Source organism: Nicotiana sylvestris, chromosome 2, assembly GCF_000393655.2.
Source record: "Nicotiana sylvestris chromosome 2, ASM39365v2, whole genome shotgun sequence".
Lineage (NCBI taxonomy): Eukaryota > Viridiplantae > Streptophyta > Magnoliopsida > Solanales > Solanaceae > Nicotiana > Nicotiana sylvestris.
In genome coordinates this window covers 172,875,032-172,887,696 of record NC_091058.1, presented here as the reverse complement: position 1 = coordinate 172,887,696, position 12,665 = coordinate 172,875,032, and the positions used below count along the sequence as shown (strand labels likewise).

Here is a 12,665-nt window from a genome sequence, read left to right as displayed (position 1 = left end):
GCGGACGCCATGCAACTACCTCAAAATCCCTGACAAATTTTGAACGACTGAAAGCTCTCACTCGGCCTCTGGGGTATATAGATCTGCACGCAAGGTGCATGAAGTAATGTGAGTATTCCGACCCAGTGAGTACTAAAGGTAAATAATGACTAAAAGTAAGAAAACACGTATACACAAGGTATTCTATAATGAAGCAATTAAATAGGTAATTTGTAAGCAGTAAATCAATGAAAAGCGAAATAAAGTACTTCTACAACAAATAAGCAGGTAATTGACAGACAATTATGATAAAGTAAACACATAGAAGTTCGCCCCTCGGGCCCAATATCAACAATTTCCGCCCCTCAGGCTCAATCTCACATCACAATGGGTACCCACACTCACTGGGGGTGTGCAGACTCCGGGAGGGGCCCCTTACGACCCAAGCGCAATAACAAGCCATCTCGTGACATCAAATCTAGGCCCTCAGCCTCATTTCAATCAAGCCACCTCGTGGCGTATATATGTATCTCAGGCCCTCGGCCTCATATCAGTATCAATGTTCCTCACAATATAGGCCCTCGGGCTTAATTAGTCCAAAAATCATCACAAACCTCTCGGGCTGTAGTAAAACAGTAGTTCTCAGCCCAAAACATCATTTAAAATATTATTTAAGTCTCAAAACTGGGTAAAAGTGGTTGAGTTGCAAAATAGTGGAAAACAACATGACTGAGTTCAAGTAATAAGTCAAAACAGTGAAACAAATCCCCGAAGGGTTCAAATAGTTGGCATGAAGCCCAAATATGGCAATCAGCCCAAATCATGATGATAACAAATAAGTTTCAGTCAAATACGCGGTAAAATCATCAATCCGGACAGACCAATTAACAATCCCCAATAGTAAACGACCCCACGCTCATCATCAAGCGCATGTATCGCCTTAACATAGCACTACAATGTGCAATCCGGGGTTTCAAACCCTCAGAACATCATTTACAATCATTACTCACCTCTAACCGGCTAAATCTCTAGCTCGCGATGCCTTTGCCCCTCGAATCGGCCTCCACGCACGTCGAATCTATCCAAAATCAGAACGAATACGTCATAATATGCTAAGGGAACAAAGCCCAAGCGAAAAAAATCGAAAAATACCAAAAATCCCGAAATTAACAAAATCCGAGCCCCGGGCCCACTTCTATAAACTTAGAATTTTTCGCATCAACGGATTCCTTATCTCCCCACGAGTTCACACACACCAAAAGTTCTCAAATCTGACCCCAAATGGTCCTCCAAATCCCCAAATCAAAAGTCCAAAATTCCAAGCCTTAGTTCTTCCATTTTTAGCTTAAGATTCCATAATTTCTAGGTGGATTTCACAATAGATTCGAGTTTTAGGTTCGAAATTCTTACCTCCAAACGTTTCTACTTGAATCCCTCTTCAATTTCCTTCAAAAAGCTCTCAAAAGACCAACTATGGAGTAAATGAGCTCCATAAATCGCGGATGAAATGAATTAAAACATTCTGCCCAGGCCTATTTTTTCCTTCATCGCGATCGCGACACTTCCCACGCGATCGCGAAGAACAATTTTAAGCTCCCCAAAATAACTCTATGCGATCGCATCCAAGACCCTGCAATCGCAATGCCTAAGCCACTGACCCTATGCGACCGTGAACCACCTCACGCGTCGCGATGCACACTCTCCCCGAACAATGCGATCACAAGTCAAGGTCTACGAACGCAAAGAGAAACTGGGCCACTTCCTCAATTCCTTCTATGCGATTGCAAGACTCCCCTCGCGATCGCGAAGTGCAAAACCCTGCAACAGCTGAACCTGAACTTCTGCAATTTTTCAAACGTAGAAATGGTCTGATTGACCACCCGAAACTCACCCGAGGCCCCCGAGACTCAACCAAAGGCACCAACACATCCTAAACCTTATACAAGCTTGCTCCAATCATCAAAACACCTCAAATAACATCAAATCACTCAAAACACATCGGATTCAAGCTTAAGTTTCTAAAATCTTCCCAAATACACTTTCGATAAAAACCCCAACCAAACCACATCCGAATGACATAATATTTTCTACACACATCCCAAATGACATAACGAAGCTACTGAAACTCTCGGAATTCCATTCCGACCCTAATATCATCGCCAAAATATCAACTTCGCCAATTCAAGCCTAATTCTACTCTGAATCTCCAAAACCAATTTTGATCACGCTCCTAAGCCATAAATCACCTTCCGAAGCTAACCGAACCATCGGGACTTACATCCAAGCTCTTTAACACATAAGTCAACATCCGGTTGACTTTTCCAACTTAAACCTTCTTAAAAATGACTAAGTGTCTCATTTCTTACCAAATCCTTTTCGAACTCAAACTGAACAATATGATCACATAAAACACGGATAATGAAGCATAAAGAAGCAGAAATGGGAGAAACGGAGCGGTAACTCATGAGACGACTGACCGGGTCGTCACATATATAATTGAGAAATAAGGATGTAACAATTATTGAAGTTTGAAGTATTGGAACGTATATATATATATACGGTGAGGTATTGAAAACATTGTGGGTTCTAACACAAAGGATCACAACAATAAAGGGATTAAATAGCTTAAACATTTGAATTGAGAACAACAAATAAACATAGCAGCAGAAAGTACACGACATCACCCTTCGCGCTTTTACTCTCGTTCTCACCATAAGAATCAATATCCACTTTTATTCTTTCTTATTGTGGCATGCAACCCAATCCCAATCCTATTGTACTGTTGCAGCGTGCAACCCGATCCAAATCATATAGTGATGTTGCGGCGTGCAACCCAATCCAAATCATATAATATTGTTGCGGCGCGCAACCCGATCCAAATCATATAATGATATTGCGGCGTGCAACCCGATCCAAATCATATTACGGCGTGCAACCCGATCCAAATTATATAATGATGTTGCAGCGTGCAACCCGATCCATATAATATTGTTGTGGCGTGCAACCCGATCCCAATATACAAATCAATACCAATCACGAAAGAATCCCGGCAAGGGAATAATAAGGAAATAATAATATCCCGATAAGGGAGTCAACAACAAGAAAAAATACATCCCGGCAAGGGAACCAACTGTAAGAACTAAATATGTCCCGGCAAAGGAATCAACTATAACCAAACTTGTACGAATAATTAACTTCACAATGAAATCTCAACTACACAAAAAGTTATAATAAGCACGTGGTAACTATACCGACAACCACAACAATTGGACATGTAACCGATATGCATGATGTCATAGAGGAACTCGCAATCAAGAAGTATCAAAACAATAAGGAAGGCAATCACTTCAATTAAGGCAATTAAGGGTCAATGTAACACGTAAGAATTAGAGGAAAGCTAACAACGTCATATGGAGCATATAGAGACAATTTAAGCAACTAGGAAACCCAATCATAATAGGATACTTTCCACATAAGGACCTAAGAACCCTAGAGGCAAATTTCCCACAAATTAGTCCGAGAACACACTCGTCACCTCGCATACATGGACTATAATTAGCATAGAAGACTCAATTCCTAAGGGGAAGTCCCCCACACAAGGTTAGGCAAGAAACTTACCTCAAAGACGACAACTCGGTACTCTAAAATGGACTTCTCGGGCGAAATGACCTTCGGACAGCTCAAATCCAACTATAATAACTCTAAAACACACATAAATCGAATAAAGGACTATTTCGAATAATAAAGTTTCAATCTTTACAAGAATATAAAAATCAACCCAAAAGTCGACCCTCCGGTCCCGCACCTCGGAACCCGTCAAATTTTACAAAATCCGATCACCCATTCCAAAATGAGTTCAACCATACAAAATTTATCAAATTCCGATAACATTTGATCCCTCAAATCATGATTTTTCATTTTAGGAATTTTCTTCAAAAAGCAACATTTTACCCAACCCAAATCACAAATTAAATGATAAAAATAAATACAAATTCATGGAATATAATCAATTCTAGGTGAAGAACACTAACCCAATCGTTTTTCTTTAACACCCCACAAAAAATTGCCCAAAACCGAGCTCTAGAACTCCAAAAATGTTAAAAATGGCCTAACCCTCGATTTGGAAAACCTATATTCTGCCGAGATATTAAAGCATCGCGAACGCGGAGGAAGTATCGCGTTCGTGAAGAAGAAAAATGAAGGCTGCCCAGATGTGCTTCGTGAATGTGACAGCATGCACGCGAACGCGAAGAAGGAAAATATTATGGCCCAGAGACTGCTCTTCGCGAACGCATGAAGTAGTATGCGAACGGGAAGAGTGGAATTGCATAACTACGGTAATGCGTGAGGGGGACACGAACACGATGGGGGATAAAGCAGAGCTTCGCGAACGTGAGGAGTGTTACGCGAACGCGAAGAAGAATTTCTAGGTGGTTAGCAACAAAGCTTCACGAACGCGACAGGTTGTTCGCGATCGCGAGAGGATACGAGAAGCAGTAAACAACAGTTCAAAAACAAGGGAAAATGACCCGTAGCCCAACCGGAGCACACCAATGGCCCCTGGGACCCCGTCCAAACACACAAACAAGTTATATAACCTAACACGGACTCGCTCGAGGTCTCAAATCACATCAAACAATGCTGGAACATCGAAACACACCAAGAATCGAACTTAAGAACTTTCAAACCTTCTAACTTCCAAAACGCATGCCAAAACCTATCAATTCAACCTGGAATGATGCCAAATTTTGTAGACAAGTCCAAAATGACATAACAGAGCTGTTCCAACTCTCAGAATTGCATTTCCACCCCAATATCACAAAAGTCAACTATGGGTCAAACTTCTCCTTTTTCCAAACTTCAACTTTTTCAACTTTCGCGAAACACCTCAAAGTACCCTACGGACCTCCAAATCCGAATCCGGATGCGCTCCTAAGACCAAAATCACTATACAAAGCTGTTGAGATCACCCACGACCCATTCCGGGGATGTTAACTCAAAAGTCCAATTCCGGTCAAATTTTCACAGTTTAAACTTCCAAAACTAGGTTCCTTCTTCCAGTTCAACTCTGATTCATCCGGAAACTGAATCCAACCATGCACACAAGTTGATATACAAAATGTGAAGCTGCTCGAGACCTTAAACTACTAAATCGGTTGCAATTGCTCAAAACGACCAGTCGGGTCGTTACATTCAGTCAAGGGGGTTAGGAGTTTTCTTGGGCATGCGGGGTTCTACTGAAGATTCATCAAAGACTTTTATAAGGTAGTGAATCCTTTGTGAAAATTATTGGAAAAGGTTGCCAAGTTCGTGTTTAATGATGAATGTATGAAGGCTTTTGAACTTCTCAAGTACAAATTGACAACCACTCCCATTATCACCGCACCCAATTGGAGCTTACCTTTTGAGCTCATGTGTGATGCAAGTGATGTTGCGATAGGAGCAGTCTTAGGTCGAAGAGTAAATAAGATGTTTCACCCAATGTATTATGCAAGCAAAACAATGAATGATGCTCAGGTTAATTATACGGTGATAGTTCATACTGAACATGCAACACTCCGCTACTTGATGACAAAGAAGGATTCTAAGGCTCGGTTGATGAGATGGGTTCTATTGCTCCAAGAGTTTGAGATTGTTGATTGAAAATGGAGTGAAAACCAAGTGGTGGACCACTTGTCCCGCTTGGAGGAGGAGGGGAGACCCCGTGATGGCCTCAGAATTAATGATTCATTCCGTGATGAGCAACTTCTCTCTGTATTTGTGAATAGAATGCTTTGGTTCGCGGATGTTGTCAACTTTCTTATGACCGGTATTGTTCCATGTGAGTTGTCTTCTAACCAAAGGAAGAAGCTTAAACAGGATAACTTGGACTACTACTGGGATAAGCCTTATTTTTTTAAAATTTGTAATGATGGTGTGATCCGGAGATGTGTTCCGGAAGAGGAGTAAATGAGTATTCTGGATGCTTGTCATTGCTCTCCCTACGGTGATCATCATGGTAGGGCGAGGACAACTTCAAAGGTGCTTAGCTGTGGTTTTTATTGGCCTACATTGTATAATGATGCGTGTGAGCTTGTGAAGAGATGTGATGAGTGTCAGAGAGCAGTTGGAATTTCAAAGAAGGATGAAATTCCTCTCACCACTATTCTTGAGGTTGACATATTTGACGTGTGGGGCATTTACTTCATGGGACCTTTTGTGAGTTCATGTGGCAACACATACATTCTGGTGGCAGTTGGCTATGTTTCCAAATGGGTTGAGGCCGTGGATTTACCCAACAACGAGGCCCAGAGTGTGGTGGCTTTTCTTAAGAAGAATATCTTTACTCGGTTTGGCACTCCTAGAGCAATCATCAGTGATGGGGGTTCTCATTTCTGCAATAAGGCATTTGACACTTTGCTTGCAAAGTATGATCACAAGGTTTCAACCCTTATCATCCTCAGGCTAGTGGGCAAGTTGAGGTCTCCAACAGGGAGATTAAGAGCATATTGTCAAAGACTCTCAATGCAATTAGGACTGACTGGTCAAAGAAACTGGATGATGCTTTGTGGGCTTAAAGGACTGCTTACAAGACTCCGATTGGTATGTTTCCATATCGGCTGGTGTTTAGGAAAGCTTGCCATCTACCGGTTGAGTTAGATCACAAGCCATGTGGGCTTTTAGAAAGTTAAATCTTGAATGAGATATTGCAGCAAATCTCTGGATGGAGACACTCAATGAGCTTGATGAGTTCCGGTTTCATGCCTATTCCAACACATCTTTATATAAGGACAAGATTAAGTACTTACATGACAAGTATGACCGTAGCAAGGAATTCAAGGAAGGTGACTTGGTTCTATTATTCAACTCCCGGTTACGACTGTTCCCTGAAAAGCTCAAGTCAAAATGGAGTGGATCTTTTGAGGTGGTGCTTGTAACTCTGTTTGGTGATCTTGATTTGAAAAATAAAAATGGTGAAATCTTCAGTGTTAATGGGCATAGAGTGAAGCACTATCTTGGCAAGTTTGATGATAGCCACGTGGTGGCAATGATCCATCTCAAATGATTGATGGTAACCTGCATCGTGCATCGACGTTAAATCAGGCGCTTCTTGGGAGGCAACCCATGTGTTTTTCTTCTTTTTGATTTTCTTCTTAGTGTCGGATTTATTTTTGACTAACTAGTTGTGAGATGTGTAAAGGAATATTTGATGCTCTGCAAGACTAAGCTAGAAATTTTTTGGCATAGTCTGAAGTTGGACCGCTGACAACGCTCCATTTTCCTTGGTCAGCGGTGGCCAGTTCGCGGAGGCATAATTTGGTGGCGGATGCGGGATTAAAAGTCCAAAATGAGACTTCTCTAAAGTTTCATCCACGTCTATGGTACATTTTTCGCGGTCAGCGGTGCCTTTCCACAACTGCGTGCCATTTTCCGCTCTCAGCGGCAATTTCAATCAACCAACCCATATGTTCGTCAACAACGCAGACTGCGGTGATATTCCACAGCCATGCCAGGTGAGTTCTGTGGGTCCCAAGATATTTTCTATAAATAGGAGGTCATAAGACCTTTTACCCTTTTCTATCTTTTCACTCTCAAGCTAAAATTCTACTGTTCATTTGAGCCCTAATATGCACAAACATAAGATTAAAGTTTATTTTCATCACTCATTACATAACTGGTAATTTTACTCCTTCATTAGTCTTTAATTTGCACTTGATTTTCTTTTATTTGTTAGTTTTTACTTCTTCTTCTTCTTTTCTTTTAATTTTGACCTAGGGTTCATTAGTGTTAATTACATTAGGCTTAAGTAGTTAGGGTTGATTATTTAATAGCTAGTTGGGGTTAAGAGCGTAGATGATATCCGCTAATGGCAAGAATAATAGAAACCCTAGGAATTGTTCAGTTTGTTTTTGAATTCCGCGGCCGCGGTGCTATTTTTGCGGTCAGCATTCATATGCAATATGAGTTTGGCAAGTTTTTGATAACTGCGGTCAGCGGTGGAAAATTCCGCTGATAGTGGCCCACCTTACGCGGCTGTGCTGCATTTCTCGTGGTTAGCAGTACTCAAGTTCAGAGAAGTAATCAATATAGGTCCGCGACCGTAGTTGTTTTTCGTGGATAGCGGTGCAACTTCCTCGGCCGCGCCAAATATTTCGTGCTCAGAAGGACCATAGAATCAGAGGATTGGTAGTATGATCCCCATGCCTCCGCGGCCGTGCCCCTTTTCCGCTCTCAGCGGTACTCATTCCGCGACCACACCTTTTTATCCGTTATCAACGGTTCTGAACATTGTCACACCATTGTCAATTGTCCATCTGCTTTTCTTTACTGCTTCTTCTAAACCCAATACTAACGAGATTTCACTGACTATGTATGCAGACAATGGCTAAAACAAAAGGTGGCAATGACAAACAAAATGGGAACGCAGAGTCCTCCCGGGGTAGGGGCAAGGAAATATCAAGGTGCCCCTAGCAGTCTGGCAATCAATTGGAAAGATGCACAAAAGTATCAGAGCTACAGACAAAGCTGTATCCCACTCCGAGGGGAGTGAGTATGTTCCCTCCCGGGAGGCCTGAGAGAGTGACTCTATGCCCACACATGTACCAGACTTTCCGGAGAGATTTCGACTGAGAGATACACCCCAAGCTTCTCCTGAGTCATCTGATGTCTCAGCGGAGAATAGTGAGTCTTTAGCATCAACCTTTCCTACTGCCTCCCCACATAGATCGAAGCCCATTAATGTAGATGCTGAGATACCGGATGATGGGAGAGGGGGGGGATACCTAGACTGGAGGCTTGGAGAGGACAAGAAACCCGGAAGTGTGGCAGCAGAGGTTTGTCAGTGAGTAGGAATATCACAAATTCAGGGAGTGGTGGCCTCAAAGGTCACTCATACATGATCGTCAGTTTGTTGAGAGGGATCTTCTGTCCCATAACCCCAATGTGAAGCTGCATTTTGATGAAAGAGTGGGGTGGAAATACTTCACAAGTAGGGTTCCAGATGCTAATGAGCACCTAGTCAAGGAATTCTATGCCAATGTCGCCCACATAAAAAATGGCACATTTGTGACTAAGGTGCGAAACCTGAAGATTAGGTTTGATGGGAAGACTCTGAATGATTATATCGAATTCAATGATGAAGATGAGTCGCTGTACTTAGAGAAAGTGGCAATGGATGACGCAGGCCTCCCATGGTTGGCATCACTACTAGCTCTCCCAGATACTACTCCAGCTTGGTAGGCAGCGGGGGTTCCTATCTACAGGAACACCCTGAACTTTGAGGCAAAAGGTTGGGAGACATTTGTGTGCAGCAGACCAGTTCACTACTCATGACAGTGACATACCAGTTTCTCATGCGATTATAATGGCGGCTATCTTGCCGGGGTTCCCGATCAATGTCAGGAATATCATATCTAGGGTGATCACCAAAGTGGTCAATGAGGGTGATAGATCCTACCCCTTTCCGGACTTCCTCACCATGTACTTGGAGGATAAGAAGCTTGAGAAAAGGGATTTCGATATCAAGGTGAAACCCAAGAAGCCCTTCTCATGGTACAACCTTCAGGGTCCAAAAAACCCCAAATCCAAAGGCAAAGCGACTACTTCTACTGGCCAGTCTGAAGAGCCAGCAGTGGTGGTAACTACTTCTGAGCCTCCCACTCCCATACCGGATACTGCCCCGGACCATCTACTTCCTTGCCTTCCTCAGTGCCCTCCTCATCAACATACGCTTTGACTGCATATAGGCTAAACCAGACTCTCTCCAGCATAAACAACTGGATGCAGGCAACAACATCAAAGTTGTCTGTGCTATCCAGCTTAGTGGCAGCCTAGTCAGTTCCCGCACAACCCCAGGTGCCATCTTCAGTAGAGGAATCTCTCAAGGAGCTTTCGGAAAACCAGAAGAAGCTCCTGGACAACCAGAAGCTCATCATGGATGCTCTTGCAATTCAAGGAAAATCAATTAAGGAGCTGAGCAAGCAGACGAAGAAGTTGAAAAAGACTCGGGCCTCAAAGGAGTTCGTGACGCTATTGAGAGGGGAGGTGGAGAAGATGAAGTCAGCCGACGACCTACCATTAGAGCTATTATGATAGGACCAGATTCCAGCAGCTCAGACAGAGAAGATACCGGAGCAAAAGGCTGATGGCGAGCCTAGGAGGAGATGAGTGATTCCTCAGGCTGATGACTTGGAGATTCAGCTGGAGGACCCCGAGGGAGGTGCTTTAGGCCAGCTACAGGACCCGAAGGGAGGTGATCCAGGGACCCAGCCACAGGACCCCATGTAGACAGAGGACCCATACAGAGTTTTCTTTACTCTCTAACCCCTTACTTGATCTAATTTTTTTCTATTAGCATTGAGGACAATGCTAGTTCTTATTTGGGGGGTGGTCCTATTTTGATTTGTGATACTGGGATGTAAATATGACACTTATTTTTCTTTTATTGTTATTTTTCATTTTTGGTATGTATATAACTTTACCATTTATATCACTTCTCGTTATTTTTCAATCTCGGTTTGTATATAAAGTTATTTCTCATGTATATATTCATTCCCCTTATGTATATTCATATAAATCCCTTATTGTACATATTCAGTTTACTTTCTGTATTTTACTTCATAACTTCTTTTGCAATTTTCCTTAATATCATAGCTTCTTATTTTATTTAGTAGCCTCTTTTTCAGTTGTAGCTTCTTATTTTTACAAGTTTTCAGAATCAATAAGCCTTTGGTTTTCTTAATGCCACGGTTCTTTCCAAAGGTGGAGTTTGTCTGAACCGGATGGTTCTTCCCGATGATGGATGGTATGACAACCTTCTTAAAGGTTTGAGCCTGTTTTCTTTTCATTTTTGTGTAAATAGTAGCTAGTGAACAATAGTGCCTCAGGCAAAGCTTCACTTGGGCCTAACACATTTACCTTTGACCTTATGGTTAAAAACAAATTGGTGTGTATAGGATGGTGATAGTTGTGACCTTGAGACTTTTGTGTTAACTAAACAATCATCGAGTGGTTTCTCGAAACCATTTGTGTTGCTCAAATCTCAGCTAAGGTTGTTGTGGGCCATCGACTCTGTCTCTTTTGCAATCCTATAGCTTGTGTGGTGAGGTTTTAATTTGCAAGTTCAAGTCCCATGCTAATAAGTCTAGAACTTGCCCTGAATGTTTATCTAGGCAAAATCCTAAATGTAGCTCGACTTGAGAAGTGATTATAGGCTCTCTTTGATCCAAATTGAGACTTAAAAACATCCATAGTTCACCAAGAATGATATCCCTAGTCAACCTCGTTGCGCCATACCCCTTGTTCTTTCAATAACCATGATACACACCTTTATCCATTCTAAAATGATCCTCTCTTGGCACCCGATCTTTCTTTAGCACAAGGCAAAAATATAAGTTTGAGTGGAGAGACGAGGAATGCAAAAGTGATAAAAGGTACAAAAAGGAAGAAAAGGGATGCAAAAAGAAAAAGAAAGAAAAGCTAAAAAGTCAAAAAGATAGCGAACAATGCGGAAAAAAAGAAGGGATTCAATAAAAGCAAAGATGAAAGGCTTGGAAAGATTAGAAAAGAGAAAAAGGATTGAAATGAGCAAGAAAGAGTGACAGTGTGTCTCTCTAGCCCCTAAGGAAGAAGTAAATGACTCAAAGAGTCAAGAAAATGTGAGCCAAAATGAAGCAAATGAAGTGCTTAAGGAAAGATGAAACCTTCATAGACCAATATATTCTACCCTGAACCAAAAGCCTTTATTACATTTCCGCAAAAACCCTATATGATATTGAGTTGAGTGAGCGTACATTAGTGGTGACTCACATGAGGGGCAAGCTTGTGGTACTTAGAGCCGGACTTGTGACCTTCCTTTGAGAGAGATGAGTGTGTTTTACACAATCCTCGTTCTGAGTGCTACAATCTAAAAGTAAGGTTTGCATATAGAGAGTCGAGAAGTATGAGTTTGGGTTCCACAACGGCCAATATAGTAGAAAGAATTTCCTTGAAGAGTTGAGTCAACTCTTGATGCTTTTGTGTCGCACTAAAGCCATGGTGCTAAAAAGGTTGAGTATTGTTAATAATGCATTTGAGTTGCGGGTAATTATTAGTCCCAATTGATTCTTGATGAGGTTACTTTAGGACAGCTGGAATTTTCCTTTCTTTTATTTTGAGGAGGTGGGAATTACTTTGTTTGCTTGAGGACAAGCAAAGCTTAAGTTTGGGGGAGTTAATAGCTAGGGATTCTAGCCTATTTTATGCTTTTTTTTGCTTAGGTTTTGGATTAAAAGTACGTGCAAGTATTCCCAAAAGCTAATTTAGTGTGCTTGTTTGCAGTGTTTGGTCAAAACACGATAAGGAAGTCATAACCATCTCAAAAAGGAGTGAAACATGCATAAGTTCAAAGTTGAAATAAAAGGGGCGATGACAACGAGAAATAGCAGCTGGCGCGAGGGGCTTACCGCTGAGGCGGTCCTGATACCGCTCTCAGCAGATTGAGGAATTAGAGAAGTATTTATGAAGCTTAACAAGTTACCGCTGCCTGCGTTGAAATTGTGAGGCAGCGTTGTCATCAAACGCGGCCGCGGTCAAGTTCTCGGCCTCAGCGGAAGTGAGAATCAGTGAACTAAGTTTGGAGCTCAAAATTGAAGACCACGACGTGCACATATTTTGCGGCCGCGATTGGAGGAGCACTGAGGGGGTAGATTTTCCCGCTCCCAGCGGAC

General features: G+C 42.1%; 1 protein-coding gene across 1 annotated transcript; it reads left to right on the top strand.

Annotated features, from left to right (window-relative positions):
- Positions 1–5,928: 5,928 nt before the first annotated feature.
- Positions 5,929–7,024, top strand: LOC138885978 (uncharacterized). Its single transcript, XM_070166996.1, has 2 exons — positions 5,929–6,502; positions 6,672–7,024. Exons 1-2 carry the CDS (start codon positions 5,929–5,931, stop codon positions 7,022–7,024), a joined length of 927 nt encoding a protein of 308 aa, XP_070023097.1.
- Positions 7,025–12,665: the final 5,641 nt, after the last annotated feature.